We start from the raw sequence: 17448 nt of genomic DNA, 5'->3' as shown, positions 1-17448 counted from the left end.
CATCCGTTCTGTTTAGAAACGGCCTGTGTCAGGGGTGGGTGTGGAGTGTGTGTGTGTTTGTGTGTGTGTGTGGAGGGCACCCAGTGCAGGGTGGGGGGGGTTTGGTCTGGCTCTCCAAAGATCCCCCGCAGATCCCCCGCTCCACCTTGATCTGCTGCATCCAGAGAGGTGTGGTCAGTGCGCTGCCCTTGCATTCTAGAACATTCCTAAACACCCGAGTTCGAGGACCGCTGGTGCTGACGGGTGCCCCACTTCCCTGGGAGTCTTCCCCGCTAGGGGGCCCTGGGGTCCGGGATGGAGGGAGGGTTCTCGGGGAGGAAATGAGACTTGGACACTAGAGATGGCGGAAGCTGACAGCCCTCCGCCCCCAGCAGGGAGGGAATGAGACACGGGACACCGGAGCAGTGGTTCCAAGTTTAATCGAGGGTGCGGAGGATGCTGCACTGCCGCTCGGAGAAGGGCCCGGGCGCTGGGCAGCCTGGGCCCTGAGGGGAGCATCTGCTTTTTGCAACTGAATAGAGGAACATAGCATAACCAGAAACAACTGGGGGCCCTCCTGCCCCCATCCTGGGCCTGGGCAGGGGGCACGGGGGCAGCTCAGCTGACTAGGCCCTTCTCTTTGGGACAAGTCCCCTCCCACCCCTTCGGTCTGGGAGCCTCCCCACGCAGCCACCCTTCTGAAGTCAATTCCTAAAGGGGAGAGGAGTCTGGCAGGGACAGCCCCAACTGGGGGCAGAGAGGGAGGCCCCAGGGGTGAAGGGCTCCCCCCAGCCATTTTGGGAACAATAAATACTGTAACATTAGCAGAGAGGGCCACCTGTTGGCCAGCCGGCAGCAGGGAGCAGCAGGGTCTGTGGGCCACCGTCCAGCCCCGCCCTGCACCGCAGGCCGGGCCGGGCCGCCCGCCCCCTCACTCTGTGCGCAGGATGATGTGGATGCCGGAATCCGTGAACACGGGCCCGCTCATCTCCCCCGTCCGCAGTGCAAAGGAGGCATCTTCAAACGGCTTCTGCATCTGACCTGGGGAAGTGTGAGGCATGGGGTGCGGGGGTCAAGACGTGGCCGCGGGGCGGGCAGACGGGGCTCCCCCCTGCGCCAGCTGCCTGCTCATCCATCACGCGGTTTATGGCCCTGTCACAGGGTGGGGGCGGCAGGGCCATTAAGAGGCCCCGGGAAGCTGAGGACAGCATGAAGCACGGCAGGCAGAGCTGCCGCGGGGCTCGGTGACTTGTTGCAGGGATGAACTTGCCTCCCTGGCCCCTCCCCCCAGTCCAGCCCCTGCCACGTTGGCTGACAGCCCCTTGCTGGCTCTCCACCCACACCTCACCTCATCCGGGGTGCCGCCCTGATGCTCTGCAAACCCCAGTATAGAGGGGAAGTGGAGGAAAAGGAGGAGGGGGTGGGGGCCTGGTCCACTCTGCTCCCGCCTTCCCACTGACTGAGCCAGAGCCAGACATGTCTAAACCCAGGGCTACTGTCTCCCCGCCCCTCCCCCTGCTCCCGCACTCTCCCCACTCCTGAAGGTGGTGCTGGGAAGGGTATTCAAGGGGACAGGCCCTGGGGTGCTCAGGGGACCCAGCCGTAGTCCCCCATCAGGAGGAGAATACCTACCCTGCTGGGTCCGTGACGGGGACAACTGCACAGTGACCCGCAGAGCGACTCCCCACCCCAGGAGGGAAGGACACCGGGCAGGAGGCCCAGCCGCCCCAAGCAGGGCAATGGCTGAAGCTGGAGGGACTGCGCTGCCACCTGGTGGAGCCGTAAGGCCTGTGCAGCAGGGACTGCCCCTCCCAACCTCTCCCTGTTTGGGGGACCTCCACTGATGGGACAGAGGCCCCCCCAGAGCTCGGGAGCGCCCACTCCTTGCACACCTCTGCTGAAGGCACCCAAGTCTCCCCTGGCCTTGGCCGAGCTGCAGTCGCTGAACTGTGAGGCCAGAGATTCAAAGTCTTCCTCTCCTGACTTGATCTTCTGGATGTAGCCTGTAGATGTACAAGAAACGGGGACACACAGGGTGACCGCGTGTCATAGGCAGGCGGGATGGGTGGAGGGCTCCAGATGGAGGGCGGCATGCAGCCCCTGCCCTGCACACATGTGAACACTGGCCTCACACACATCCACGAGTGCCCCTTGCCACGTGCACAGTCAACGTGTCCAAGAAACGGTGCCTTCCACACACATGCACACCCTGGCCCGGCGGTGGCCTCAACAGCCATGCTGGGCTCACACCCCATTCCTCCAGCGCCCCCCCTCACATCCCTTCCTCCACCTGCCCCCACAAACAGAACACCAACACAGCCTGACCTCTCCCAACCCGCACACATGCATCGGGAGAAAAGTCTACCCCCAGGCCCAGGCCCAGGCCCTGCTGGGGAGGCCAGAAGGCCAGGCTGACACGGAAGAGAGATGCTGGGCCCCAGGCTACCCCCTGCCCCCCAAGATCCCACAGGACAGTGACGGGGACAATTTCTGGAGACTTCTAGGAGAAAGGCCGGAGGCCGGGGCACCAGGCCACCTCTGCCACAGGAGCCAGCTAACCTCTCAGCCCCTGGGCCTCAGCTGTCCAGGGTATGGGGAGTGGGTCTGGGCTGCTCATGGGGGCGTTGTGAGGAGACCACGAGACAGCTTAGGTGGGACACGTGTTCTTCACGTGGATTAGGGCCCCAGAGGTGGCCCACACAGTCCCCCAGCTGCCCCTGAAGGACCCAGGCAACGGATTCACCCCCTGTGGGGCACAGACTGTCCCCACTGGGCGCCGATTCTCCCTGCGGGGGCAGCACAGAGCACCTGTGTGGCTCACAGGTGGGGTGCAGAGCGCGCGGAGGGGACTGTGCATGCACCGTGAGGAAGAGTCCCGGGTCACTCTGGAGTCCAGGCAGGAGCCCCTGCTGCCTCCTCCCTCTTGCCCCAACCAGGCGGCTGACACTCAAGCGGGTGTCCCTGCCAGTCCGGTCCCTGGCCCCCCAGCGTGGCCACTGGGCAGGCCCCCGGGACATCCAGCCCCTGATCCCCCGAATGGTCCCTCACCTCGAGCTGCTCCTGCACGGCTTCCTGGACAGCTACTCTCCTGGGGGCCCCACCCACCTCGCCAATAGTCCATGTGAGGACCACCCTGTCGCACCTGCCAGTGGGCTTCTGAACCCCACTGTGACACTCCTGCCACCGGTCCTGTCTGGGCACCACGGAGACACTGCTGACTGATCTTTGTCTCATACACCTAAGCCCAGACACCCAGGAGGGCCATCCACCTGATGCTGGGCTAGGACCACACACTCCGAAATGGCACAGCCACGACCACACCGTGTCATCCCATCTTGCCACACGTCCGGCAGGAGCCAGTGTCCTGGAACCGACCGGATCTGCCTGGCTGCTCCCACGGCTGTCCCTGCCACCCCTGCCTGCCCGTGTCCCTATCACGCTTGTCATGTCCTGACCATTCCTTGGTCTCTGAACCATTAGTCACTAATGCCACAGCAGGCCACCGCGACACACAGCACAGTGCCCGGCACAGAGACCTTGACAAATGTCACTTGCCATCACAATTCTCCCTTCCGGGAGGGCTGTGCGTCCCAGGGAGAGGGCTACCCGTGTTTCTGTCTGATCTGCCCACCCCCGGTGTCCCTCGCCTGCACGTCTGAGTCTGGTCTGGTCATCAGTGTGGTGCACTGCCTGGTCAGAAAGGCTGGCGATGCAACAGGAGCCCCACCCGCTGTGGGCCCTGGGGGCGCTGGGTGGACCCCCTGTGCCGGCCACATCCACCAGCGATCCAGGTGGAAGCGGACATCACTACAACAGCCCTTCCTCTCCATGCCCCAGACTTCTGCTTACTTCCTCGCCTCACTTGGGCAGCCTCAAGGTTCCGCCTCCTCTCCTTTCTGTGTGGACCCCAACACGCTGGCCGGAGAATCCTGAGAACGATGTGCTCGCTGCGCACCTGCCTGCCTCTAGGAAGTGCAACTGTCCACATGGGCCCTGCCCCCTCCCCCAGCCCAGGGCGACCCCCACCCTGCAGCGGGGGCCACGAGTCAGTGGGGATCCCCGAGACTAGACGGCCAGGCCAAGCTGCACATACACAGAGAGCAGCTTAAAAATCTAACAAAAGCCAAGCTCTTGGCCGCCTCCGTTCACAGCACCAACTCTTCCCCTGGCCGGCCAACGCTCGGAAAACATTCTGCTTGGACAGGAGCCTAAAGTGACTTAAAAAACAAAACAAAACCGGGGCACCTGGGTGGCTCAGTCGGTTAAACGTCTGATTTTGGCTCAGGTCATGATCTTGTGGTTCGTGGGTTCGAGCCCCGTGTCGGGCTCTGTGCTGACAGCTCAGAGCCTGGAGCCTGCTTCGGATTCTGTGTCTCCCTCTCTCACTCTATTCCTCTCCTGCCCGTGCTCTGTCTCTCAACAATAAATAAATGTTAAAAAGAAAAAATTAAAAACAAAACTGAACACTCCTTTCTGATCTCCCCTTTCTAGAAGCTGACCTTCAGGAGTCTGGCCCATGAGCCAAGATGCAAGGGGACCCTCAGAACCCCCCCCCCGCCACGTGTGCCCTCAGCTCAGTACTTCCCCATCCCCTATGATGCCCCATCCCAGTCCTGCCCTGCCCCCCGCACCTCCAGGCCTTTGTTTAACGGTCTCTTCCCACCTCACCCAGGAGCCTTTCCTAAGACCCCCACTGCATGAGGCGGCCTCCGTGCATTTACCAAGGTCCTGTCTGTGGTCTCATACCGAGAGGACAGGGCCGGGCCGGCCACGCTCACCGCCGGGTTCCCAGTACCGGGCTCTGTGCACAGAACAGGTGCTCACTAATGCTGAAGGAATTCATGAATAAATGAGACAGAAACAGGCCACGGGGAAGGAGGGGGACGGATCCCCCTTGGCTCTTCAGGCAGAAATGCTGGAACCTCGTGTCGTTTTTTTGGTGCATCTCAGATCCAAATGCTCTAGAGAGAGGACGAAAAGGAAGCACGTGCCGGACCCCCTCCCCCACCCTCCTGGCCTAGCTGACCGCATCAACACCCCTCACCAAGACGGCACCCACCCAAAGGGCCTCCAGGTGAGAGCGAGGCAGACCCAGAGGCAGCCTCTCAAGGACCTCCCAGTCTGGAGGGGGAACGCCCACCTGCTTCAGGGAGGGGCGATCAGGAGCCCCGGAAACCGCATGCACAACAGTACGGCACCTGTCGCTGCTGGCAGGTCACAGGCTGGCCGGCCCAGTGCGTCTCTGAGGCTGAGGAGGGTTAACTCTGGACCCCAACTGTCACATTCAGACCTGAGCTCTGTGACCCTGGTGGGTGACTGCCTCTCGGAACCTTACTTGCCTGGCCTGTAAAATGGGCTGATGACAGCAGCTCCCACCAGAAGGGCTACCGGGAGGGGAGGTTACTGCTGGAGCAGTGGCTAGTGTGGAGCAAGCCCGATTGTTACTACCTATCAGTCCTTGTGTTAGGGACTGAACTGTGTCCCCCCAAATTCATATGTTAAAGCCTCGACCCCCAATGTGACTGTATTTGGGGATGGGTCTTCACGCAAGTAACTGAGATTAAATGAAGTCATAGGGGAGGCTTCTGATCCCACAGGATCAGTGTCCTTGTAAGAGACACCAGAGCGCGCCAGCTCTCTCTCTACACGTGCACGCACCACGGAAAGGCCACATGAGCACTCGGCGAGAAGGCAGCTTCTCCGAGCTGGGAAGAGCCTTCATAAGACGCTGGATTGGTCAGAACCTTCATCTCAGGGCTGCCTGGGTGGCTTGGTCAAGCGTCTGACTTCGGCCCAGGTCGTGATCTCACAGTTTGTGGGTTCAAGCCCCGCATTGGGCTCTGTGCCGACAGCTCAGAGCCTGGAGCCTGCTTTGGATTCTGAGTCTCCCTCTCTCTCTGCCCCTCCCCTGCTCACACTCTCTCTCTCAAAAAAATAAAGAAACATTAAAAAGACAAAACAACAACAAAAAAACCCTTCATCTCAGACTTCCAGCCCCAGAACTGTGGTAAATAAATACCTAGTCTGTGATATTGTTAGAGCACTAGGAGCCAACACACCACAGTTATTTAGGGGAAAGTGAGTGAATAATGGGGTGGCCTCTGATTCTAAAAAGGCTTAATTTTTTTAAATGTTTTATTTATTTTTGATGCAGAGAGAGACAGAGCATGAGAGGGGGAGGGGCAGAGAGAGAAGGAGACACAGAACCGGAAGCAGACTCCAGGCTCTGAGCTAGCTGTCAGCACAGAGCCTGACGCGGGGCTCGAACCCACGAATGTGAGATCTGACCTGAGCCGACGTCGGAGGCTTAACTGACTGAACCACCCAGGTGCCCCTCTAAAAAGGTTTAGAGACACACTAGGAAAGGGGCCTGGGCAGAGAAAAAGGTCACAGGACTAAATCTGCTGTCCCAAAGACTCTGGAGCCAGAAGGAGGGGCCCAGAGAGGTCAGAGGCCCAGCCTGAAGCCCGCACCCACCCCCACCCCTAACTAATCCATCACCCAGTCCTCCTGACTCTGCCTTCTCAACGCTCCAGAATCTGCTCCCTTCACCCCTCCCCGGCCCATCAGGTACATCTGCGGTCCCCCAGGCTACCCGTGCAGGCACATGCAGCCAGGCCCTGCTAACACTCCCAGGTCACCGACCTGGTGTGGGGACACCAGGCTAAAGGTGCTCACTGACCCTCAGACCCTGGGCGTGTGTGTTTGAGGGGCTGCTGCTCACACCAGGGCCCCCCTGGGACCCTCAGGGATGGGGAGCAGGTGGAGAGGACTTCTCCACAGCCTGGCCTCCTTGCACAAGGACACTGGCAACGACAGGCAGCTGGTCTGCAGATCCCTGGCAGGGCCTGGCCACAGCCCAGCAGCTGCAGTGGAGACGACTCCGGGAAAAGGTGCCTCAGCGGAAACTCGGACGCTGGCTCCCACTGCGGGCAGCCTGTCCCCTCGGGGCAATGGCGGAGCACGGATCTAAATGGGCACCGATGAGAGTCAAGCCCAAGTCCTGATCTCCTGACCACCTGGACCGAGCTCAGGACGGAGGGAACATCCACTTTCACAGAAGAGAAAACCAGGTCCTGATACCCAAAGCCTGCTGACACGTCACACAACAGTCTGGTTACGGAGGGCACCTCGGCCTGGGCCATCGTACCGCGCTCTCCTAACGACCCTGCCCCTCCCAGGAGCCTGTCCCTGCCCCATTCCAAGACACTGAATAAACGGGCCAAGGTCCCTGGAGGGTCTGCAATCTGAGCCCACCAGGCTCCCGAGTCCCTGCCCAGATCGCGGCCCCCAGCCACACATGTGCTTTGATGACTAGGGTCCCGTGGAGACGGCAAGCGCCAGGCACCGAGCCCAGTGCTCTGCCGGCTAGTCAGCTGCTGGTCCCTGGATCTCAGGCCATCCGGGCCCCATTCTACAGATGATGCAACTGAGGCTCTGAGAATAAAGACACTTGCTCAAAGCCGCACAGCTGGCCCTGTGCTCCATCTCCACTTGACTCCAGGCCAGGCCACACTGCTTCTGACCTGACCCCACCCCCACCCACCTAATCCATTACCCAGTCCTCCTGACTCTGCCTTCTCAACTCTCCAGAATCTGCTCCCCTCGCCCCTCCCTCGCTCATCAGGTCACACTGCTTAGAGCTGCGGGTCCCCCCGGCCATCTGCGCAGGCACCTGCATCCAGCCCCTGCTAACACTCCTGAGTCCCCATGGGCAAGGTTAGGCCCCAGGGCGCAGGTGCTTCCCGGGAGCACCACCCAGGTACCCCTTCTCCAAGGCCGAAGCTGACCTCAGCACCCAGAGTCCCACCACAGTATCAGCCCACCAGACACACACTCGTCCATCCTGGAGACGGGGAGGCACCCTCACCTGCCCCTCCCAGGCAGTCCCCAGGGCACGACAGCCTTCCTTCTGTGCCCTCCCTCAGCCTCCTGCCAGCTCTTGCCAGGACTGTCCCAAGGGGTCTCCATTTCTGGCCTGGCTGCTCTGCTGAATCTGGACCCCCTCCCAGTTGCCCCCAACAGCTCTTCCTCGGGCCCCTCAGGTTTCGTGAGTCCCTCCCTGGACTTCACCTCTTCCTGAGTCCCCTCTGCCAGTTGGGGCGCTGCCTGCCACTTGGTCTCCAAATGCCCACTGCCTCTTGCCCACTCTGGTGGATCCAAAAGCCTCAGAACAGGAGCCATTAGAGCTGGGAGGACCCAAGAAGTCCCCTCGTGATCCTCTGGGCTTTCCCCACCTACTTCCTCCACTCATCCCCCCCACCACCACCCCAGGTGGGTCGACTCCCCTCATTGCTCACTGCTGAACCCAACCAGCAGAGCTCCGGCCCGGCCCCCCCCCCCCCCCCCCCCCCCCCCCCCCCCCCCCCCCCCCCCCCCCCCCCCCCCCCCCCCCCCCCCCCCCCCCCCCCCCCCCCCCCCCCCCCCCCCCCCCCGCCACCTCCCTGGGCCTTCACCCTCCAGCCACACAGCTCTCTCCTGGAAGCAAAGTGCCACAGGCCCACCCCAGAGTCACATGGGGCTGTGTTTCCTGCCGTCTCCAGAAAGGACCCAAACTCCTCATCTCATTCAGGGCCCCCCTCAATCTGCCTGGGATGTGCCCTTGAAGGGTCCTTCTCCAGCGTCCTGGCTACAGCCTTGTGGGGGGACGGCCTTTACTTCTTCCATTTCCTCTGCTAGAAATCCTTCTCGATTCCTGCTGCTTCCAGAAATGATGCCGTGAGCACTGACTGTAGGCCAGGCTGTGTATTGAGCCCTGGGATACGGTAGGAAATGACCCAGCCCCGGCCTTCACGGAGCTCAGTCCAGATTCTGTGCCCCTCTCTCTAAAGCTGAGGTATGAGGCTCACAGGGGCCAGATGCCGTACGGGGTGGGGTGTGGGGGTGTGTAAGTAATATCCCACAGGCCAAATACTGGGAGTGCGCGTGGCCAGGCCTGTGCTAATAACAACCAGCCTAATGGCCGCTAGATAGCGACTAGGGAATATCTCCTGGACACCAGAGACTGTTATTCACACTTCACTGCATGAGGTCAGAGTCCTCACAACAACCAAGGATCACGATACTAATTTTACAAATCAAAAGACGGGTTCAGAGATGTTAAGTAACTTGCTCAAGGTCACAGAGCCAGAGCTGGGGCAGAGCCAGATGGGAACTCGGGCTGTCTGGGTCTGGGTGAGACACTGGCTGTACGGGTGAGAGCAGCCCAGGAGGGGTCTGGGGTCTGGGGTGGCAGAGCCTGAATGGATGATAAAACCACACGTGAGATCCAGATCAGCACCGTCCAAGAGAACTTGCCGTGAGGATGGAAATGTTTTAGATTTGCACTATGACGGCCACCACTGGCCACACGTGGCTATTGAGCACCTGAAGTGTAGCCAGGGTGAAGAACAATCTCTAATATTATTCAGTTTTAGTTAATTTAAGTGAAAACACCCTTGTGTGGGGAGTGGCAGCCGTACCTAGCTGCTCTACCAGGGTTTACAACTTACGGCCCCTAAGGGGCTAATTTCTGTTTTTTGTCAATAAAGTTTAATTGGCACACACACACGCGTTTGTTTACCTATTACCTCAGGCTGCTCTCAGTTACAAAGCAGAGCTGTATGGCCTGCAAAACCTAAACTGCTTACCACCTCGCCCTTTAAGAGAAAAGTCTGTCTGCTCCCTACTGCTTCGACTATGGAGGAAACACGGAACAGAGGCAGGAGTGAATTAACCAAGTTTGCTAGCAAGTTCTACGCTGCTACCTTTCCAACCTCCCTCCTGACCCACCCTGAACCCTGCCTGATGACATTACCATCGCTCCCACTGACCAAAGGCCCCCTGTGCACCAAACACGTTCACCGAACTGAATCCTCACGATGGAGTCGGAGGCAGGTATGTGACAATGCCCATTTTACAGAGGCAAAGACTGAGTCCCCAAGGAGGTTACACAAGTCCCCCCAAGGTCACAGCGCCTCTGGGGCACAGCTACCATCTGAACCTAGGTCTGCCAGCCCCCGAGGCTAGGCCCTCCCTTCCTAACCCGGCTCACCCTCAAATGCCAGAAAGAAAGAAAGAAGGAGAGACAGCTGTGTGGGCGAGGCTCATGTCACATCCGGGCACTTCTGGGTCAGCGACGGCTGACAGCTGAGTTAGCTGGCTGGCTGGCGTAGAGGGTCTAGTGTGATTTCCACAAGGCTAGCTCTGGCTCCCGAGGAGAGGAGACCCCCCCACACCCCGCACAGCCTGTTTCCGGCCCCGCTCACCATTGATCAGCTCCAGGGCCTCCTCCTTGGTCCTGGTGATCTTCTCCTGCCGCCAGGACGAGGGCCGCCGCGACTGGCTGTGCTTGACGAGCAGGTGTGAGCACCGGACCCTGGTGGGCTCGCCCTGTCCATTTTTGCCACCACTGCTGCTGTTGCCACTCGGCCGCTCCCACTGGCTGGCGTTAGTGATGTGATTGAAGTAGTACACCCGGCCTGCGGGGGAGGGGGAGGGGCGCAGGAATTCAGCGGGGACCTGCTCTTGGGACACCACCCTGAGGCCAAGATAAGGGACTGGCCAATGGGATACCTTCGTTCAGCAAATCCACTGTGTCCACCACCACGTGCCACAGGCCCTTAGGGAGCTAACATTCTAGGTGGGGGCAGAGAGGCGCCAGACAAGCAAATAAGACAACATGACAACTTTAGTTATTGACAGCTTCAAGGAGGGACATAACCCAGGGCGACAGAAGAGAGGAAGCCAGGGGGACAGGCAGCGGATCGGAGCATGTACTGGGCAGCCTGTTCAAATCTGCCTCTGTCACTCACCGTATGAGCACCCCCCACCCCCTACCCCGGGGGCCTCCACGCTCTCACGCATAAAACGGAGATGCCAGTACCTGCCTGCCGGGTTGTTCAAAGGACTGACTGGGTTCCCATCTGTGACCCACTTAGGATAGTGCCCAGTACACCTGAAGCGTGGGATACCTCTGACCTCTATTTTATAGACAACAAAAATGAGGCCTCCCTTTCCCCATCTTTGGTCACGCTTCCTGAGTGTAGGCTCTGCTCCCAGGGCACCGGGTTGGAGGCAGGACTCAGCACCCAGGGCTTAGCACCCGGAACCCACACCCGGTGCACAGTGCTGCACAGCTAAGGACCAGCACTGCTGGGGCCAGACGCTGCTCAGGGCCTGAGGGGCTCGGAGGAGCGAAGGCTGCAAACAAGACCGGAGCAGGACCCGGTAGAGCCCAGGCTCCATTCCAGGGGCTGACATTTTGCCTGGGCTGCACGGATGACTTGCACCCAGCACCATGAAGAGCTGAATGTCACCCCTGAGGAAGACCATCAGGCAGGGAGGGAGGGGGCAGAAAAGACGAGAGAGGGGGCCCAGAACTGGGCAGGGCATTGGAATTATCATGCAGGCTGCAGCCACAGAGCAGGGCTGGAGCAGGCTGAGGGGGGAGCTGGGCCACTGACTGACTCTAAAACCTTGCCAACGGCCTCTATCCCCCGGACCTTGGTTTTCTCATCTGAAAAGAAGGGGTGAAGTGAGAGAATAAGGACAGAACTTCACGGGATTAATGTGGAGAACAGTGATGACACACATGAAGCGGTCACCAGAGTGCCTGGCATGCAATTAAGAGAAGTAACTGTGGCCACAAATTTTATGGGTTACGGAGGTAGTGATACTGGGCCTGGGCAGTGTGCGGTGACCAGGGCAGGGGGCTCTGCAGTCAGAATGACTGGGTTCTAATCCAGCCCCCGCCTCCTGGAATGAATGACCTTGGGTGAGTTGAGTTTTCTGATCTCAGTTTCTTCACCTGCAAAATGGGGGTAATGACTAGAGTTGTGGTCATTCAGAGAGTGAGGGACAGAACATACTTAGAAAGCCTGGCACAAGGCTGGACGGGGAGATGAACATGCCCTGTTACTGATATATTATTATTGTGGGTAAGCCTGAAATGGGGGATCCCAGCGAAGGGACCACCCGGAGGCAGAACATCAGCGGTGGATATCGCGGACTCAGCATTAGGTGGGAATGGCAGGCGGGTTAGCAGAAATAGGTTGTGCACCCAAGGCCGGACACCGTCCTGGGGCCACGCCCTGAGCATGGGGTTGGGGTGTCCTTCCCCAGGGGTGTCCTCGGACCCAGCGGGGTACACAGACGTTCCCCGGGGACGTCAGGGGCACTAGCCCGAAAGGTGTCAGCCAGCTCGGCAGGGCCAGGACCATCGCCCGGGGAAGTGCTGCGGGATCACCGGCCCTTTACCCTCCCGGCAGCGCGCAGGGTCTTTCCGGCCCCGCCCCTTGCCTCAGTTTCCTCAGGCATCCCCGCTCCAGAGGTTCGCAGCCCTCACGGGGCGGGCCCGGGCCGTTACCCTGGGAAGACGCGGAGAAGCCAAGACCCGACGGCAATCGGGCGGCGGCTCTGCGCCCGAGGGGAGAGCTCGAGCCCTGCTTCCGCGGGCCCGCGCGGCCCCGCCCCAGCCCCGACCCCCGCGGCACCTGAGCTGCGGCTCATGCGCTTCTCCCAGCCGGGCGGCAGCTTCTCCTCGTCCGCCATCTTCCCTCCTGCCGCAGCGCCCGCTCCGCCTCCGCCGCACCGCCTTTGCCGCCCGCGCCCACCCACCGCCGCCGCCGATTGGCTCGGTGCGCCTCGTACAGGGGCCTGGCGACGATGCTCATTGGGCACCCTAACAGTCCGGAGAGGTTTTCTGGCTTCCTATTGGGTAGCACCGGGACTGGGCGGACCCTCCCCTCGTTTTACCTGGGTCCCGCCTCCGTACGGCCTCACCCCGGTCCCGCCCCTTTCCTCACTCGGCTCCTAACTGGTAGAGATGGGAAAGGAGCCCATCCTTCTCAACGCTCTTTGACGAGCTTCAAAGAAGTCCGGACTCCATCCTTTGCGTCCTTCGGCCGCAGGCCCCATCCGATTGGCTTCTGCGGCAGTAATTCCCGCCTTCCTAAACAGTTCCCGCAACACCCCCATGCGGAAGTGCCTGGGTGGTTTGGGGGAGACGGCAGCCCACGAGGTACTTGAAGGAGGCGGTGCTGCCTTAGCTGTTGCCGTAGCAACGTAGTTGCCTTGGTGATGAGCCGCGAAGAACCCAGTAGCCTAAATTTGGCTCCTCCATCCTCCCTCTTCCCACCTGTTTTCTACAGATGTCCAAAGCCATCCTCCCACCTCTTTTATTTATTTATTATTATTATTTATTATTATTATTATTTTTTTTTTTTGCAAGGCTAACCCTGTCCTATGGCCACTGACCCAAACATCTTCTACTTCCTTTGGAACCTACTTATTCCCTCTCAGTCTGGATCTTGCCTATGTCCTGGGTGACTGGTGGGTGTTGGCATTGTCACTTAGCTGGGGACACAGGAGGCCCCACCGGCAGGAGGATGGTGAGCTCGGTTTGAATTGATTTAAAGTTGAGTGTGCGGCACCTGTGGGACCCTGAGGGGGTGCCTGGGGACGGGCTGGAGATAGATATGAGAGGCAAAGACACCAATAGGGAAGAGTTCAATGATAGTTCATCTATAACTAGATCCCATGTGCCCATTAAAAAGAATGAGGCGCAGTGATATGAAATACAGGGAAATATGTCTACAGGAAATCTGAGACAGGATGTAGTAGGTTAACCGCATTCAGGAGACATGCTTTGGTTCAAAGCCCAGGTCTCCATTTGTTATGAACTTGAACAAATTACTTAATCTCTGTGCATCAACTTCTCCATCTGCAAATGACGATGAGATAATATATATCAGGGTGCCTGGATAGTTCAGTCGGTTAAGCATCCAGTGCAGTTTTGGCTGAGGTCATGATCTCATGGTTCGTGCAATCAAGCCCCATGTGTGTTTCTACAATGAGCATGGAGCCTACTTAAAAATCTCTCTCTGTCCATCTCACCTGTTCACATGTGCGCTCTCTCACTCAAAAAAGGAGATAATTTTCAACTTAGTGCAGAGTTACAAAAGTCGTGTAGATTTTTCATATACTCTTTACCCAGCCATCCTTTATATTAACATCTTACATAATAATAGAACAGAGGTGGGGCGCCTGGCTGGCATAGTCATGAAGCATGTGACTCTTGAGGTCATGAATTCAAACTCACATTGTATGAAGATTTGCTTAAAAATAAAATCTTTAAAAAAGTAATAAGTAGAGATCACTAAGGGTGATTTTATTCCCCAGGGGACATTTGACAAGGTCTTAAGACAGTTTTGGTTGTCACAAATGGTAAGGAGGAAGATGTTACTGACATTTCATAGGTAGAAGCCAAGGATGTTAAGATCCTACAATGCACAGCACCCTCAACAAAAAATTATCCAGCCCCAGTGTCAACAGTGCCAAAGCTGAAAAACCCTGCCTTAGAATAATGATCAGATATTTGTAAATACAATTGAAAATCTAGACTCTAGAAAAGAATTTCCCCAGTTTTCCCAGGATCCACATTGTCATGTCTCTGTTGTTTCCTCCAGTACATAACATTTTTTAGGTCTTTTCTTGTTCATGATCTTTGATACTTTCAAAAAGCAGAATGTCTCTCATTCTGCTATTTGTTGTGATAGGGTTTGTCTGATATTTTCTCATGATCTGAGTGAGGCTTTGTGTTATTGGGAAGGATATCCAGAGACAATGTGTCCTTCTCAATGCATCCTACCAGGTGATTGATGATGTTGTGATGTATTACGAGTTGCATTATGGCATCTTTTGCTGCATAACAAATTATCCCACAATTTAGTGGATTAACAGTTATTATTGCACAGTTTCTATGGGTCAGGAATCCAGGCACAGTTTAGCTGGTGTCAGCAGAAATGGCTGTGGTCTCATCTGAAGGCTTGACTGGGGTAGGATCTACTTCCAAGCTCCTTCATGTGGTTGCTTGTAGGACTTGGTTACTAAGGGCAGGATGGACTGAAGAAGACATCCTCACTAGCTATTGGCTAACGGCCTCTCCATTGGCCTCTCCAGCTGGCTTTCATCAATGAGCAAGTGAGAAAGCAAGAGAGGGGGCAAGACAGTAGCCACAGTCTCTTTGCCGCTTAACCTCAGAAGTGATATCCCATCACTTTTGCTCTGTTCTGGCTGTCAGAAGCTAGGTCTGGTCTAGCTTCTGGTGAATACGGGGACAAGAGGGTCATTAGGGACCGTTTTAGAGTCTGCCTACCACACTTGTGGTGTTACTAACTTTGATCACTTGGTTAAGGCAGTATCTAAATTTACCATTTTCTTCTTTGTAATGATTAAATACTTTTTGGGAGATATGCTGAGACTGTGCAGATATCCTACTTCTGCTTAAACTTTTGCCCACCAGTCTTAGCATCTATCAGTATTTCTAATCTACAGTAGTTATTACTATGGTGATTTATTTCCCTCTTTCCTTCTAAATTTAACTGGAATCCTTTTGTAATAAAGAGTTGTCCCTTCTCCCCAATTATTTAAAAAATTAAATGTTTACTTATTTTTGAGAGAGAGAGACAGAATGTGAGAGGGGGAGGGGCAGAGAGAGAAGGAGACACAGAGTCTGGAGCAGGGTCCAGGCTCTGAGCTGTCAGCACAGAGCCCAATGCGGGGCTTGAACCCAAGAACCATGAGTTCATGACCTGAGCCAAAGTCAAATGCTTAACCAACTGAGGCACCCAGGTGCCCCTACATATTCAATTATTTGTCTATACAAGCATGGGCTCAAAGATAGTTACTTTCTTTTGTTTATAGTCCAATAGCATCATTATTTTGTTGCACAGGTTGTTCCAAATTTGGCCACCAGAGCTCTGTCACAGGTTGGCTTCTGTGCCCTTTCTACATGCTCTCATCCTTTTTACTTGAGCACTTCCTACTTCCTGGCACCACAAGATATCCCAGGCTCGGCTTGTGTATTCTCTGTCCTAGCTCTACCAATCACTTCTAGAAGCCTTGGTTCCTTTCCTTGGAGAATGGGATTTAGAAACCAAGATCTAGGTGCTGGGTATGCCCATTGCTACTGGGGTGTCACTCATTCTGGCCCACGGGGATAAAGCAAGGAAATATATGCATGTGTACATGGTATCTGCATTTCTGCGTGTCTGTATACACACTAAACTACAAACATGAGTCCGTACTGATGCCTCCAATTCTAATCCAGCCTCACAGGGTTTATTCTATCTCCTCCCACCCCACCTTGTTTGTTTTCTTTCTCCAGCAGTGAGAAATCTGGCTTTCACTAGCTACAATATATTTACCCCTTTGTTCACCCTGTGTTTATAGACGTACAAAAGTACTTCCAGAATTGCTCAGTCATAATGCTGTGAGGAATTTATTTAACGAGGGTATAGTGTTTGTGTGTAATTCTTTTTGTCTCTAGCTTTACAGAATCCAGTCAAAATGCTTTTTCCGAAGTTATTTAGGTCAGCTCCTTTCTTCCCCACCCCTTTCAGTGTGGTCATGTGATTCATTTATAATACAGGCAGATTCATTTGCCAGCCTGCCACCTTTCCTCTATGTCCTGGGTGACGAATGCAAAGTCCTGTTTCTACCACCACGGTTCCAGACAGAGTTCCATCATCACAAATCCCTCCTATTGCCGTTTTGTGTAAAAAAGAGCAAAGCAAGCAAAAAACAAAACAAAACAAAACAAAAAAACTAATGAAGAGGATAATTTATATAGAAAGGTAAAAATTAAAGAATAAAAAATGAAGCTACTGAGGTATCCGGCTGGCTCGGTCAGTGGAGCATGTGACTCGACCTGAGGGTCTTGAGTTCGAACACCATGTTAGGTGCAGGGCCTACTAAAAAATAAGTAAACAAATAAAGCACTGAGGAGTATATATGACAGGATGCATAATTATCTCAGTTGTAGAAAGACTACAGGTTGTATTTCAGAAAACGTCTGAATTCACACAAATGTTAAGTAGGTTAAAAATTGTTAGTGGTGGGGCGCCTGGGTGGCTCAGTGAGTTGGGCGTCCGACTTCGGCTCAGGTCATGATCTCACATTCGTGGGTTCAAGCCCCGCGTTGGGCTCTGTGCTGGCAGCTAGCTCAGAGCCTGGAGCCTACTTCAGATTCTGTGTCTCCCTCTCTCTCTGCCCCTCCCTGCCCATGCTCTGTCTCTCTCTGTCTCAAAAATAAATAAAAAACATTAAAAAACATTAAAAAAAAATTGTTAGTGGTGGGAGGGGTACTGTTAAGAAAGAAGAAACTTAATTTTTTTAATGTTTTTTTTTTTATTTTTGAGAGACAGAGACAGAGCGAGCAGGGGAGGGTCAGAGAGAGGGAGACACAGAATCTGAAGCAGGTTCCAGGCTCTGAGCTAGCTGTCAGCACAGAGCCCAACGGGGGGCTCGAACCCACGAACCGCGAGATCATGACCTGAGCCGAAGCCGGATGCTTAACCAACGGAGCCACCCAGGTGCCCCAGGAACTTAATTTTTAACAAAACATTTGGATTGTTTTTACAAGCAGGGATGAGCAGAGTCATCTTTTAAAAATAAATTTGAAGTTTCCATAAATGAATTGGAAAAGAC

The 17448-nt window shown here is 55.9% G+C and overlaps 1 protein-coding gene across 1 annotated transcript; it reads right to left on the bottom strand.

The window, feature by feature from the left end:
* Positions 1–402: 402 nt before the first annotated feature.
* PIN1 (peptidylprolyl cis/trans isomerase, NIMA-interacting 1) lies at positions 403–12559 on the bottom strand. Its single transcript, XM_029918143.1, has 4 exons — positions 12453–12559; positions 10227–10439; positions 1872–1982; positions 403–1020 (listed from the first exon to the last, which is right to left on the bottom strand). Exons 1-4 carry the CDS (start codon positions 12508–12510, stop codon positions 911–913), a joined length of 492 nt encoding a protein of 163 aa, XP_029774003.1. The 5' UTR covers positions 12511–12559; the 3' UTR covers positions 403–910.
* Between the last annotated feature and the right edge of the window lie 4889 nt (positions 12560–17448).

The sequence above is a fragment of the Suricata suricatta genome, chromosome 12 (assembly GCF_006229205.1).
Source record: "Suricata suricatta isolate VVHF042 chromosome 12, meerkat_22Aug2017_6uvM2_HiC, whole genome shotgun sequence".
Lineage (NCBI taxonomy): Eukaryota > Metazoa > Chordata > Mammalia > Carnivora > Herpestidae > Suricata > Suricata suricatta.
The sequence above is the reverse complement of the archived record's forward strand: the minus strand, read 5'-3'. Positions and strand labels throughout refer to the sequence as shown.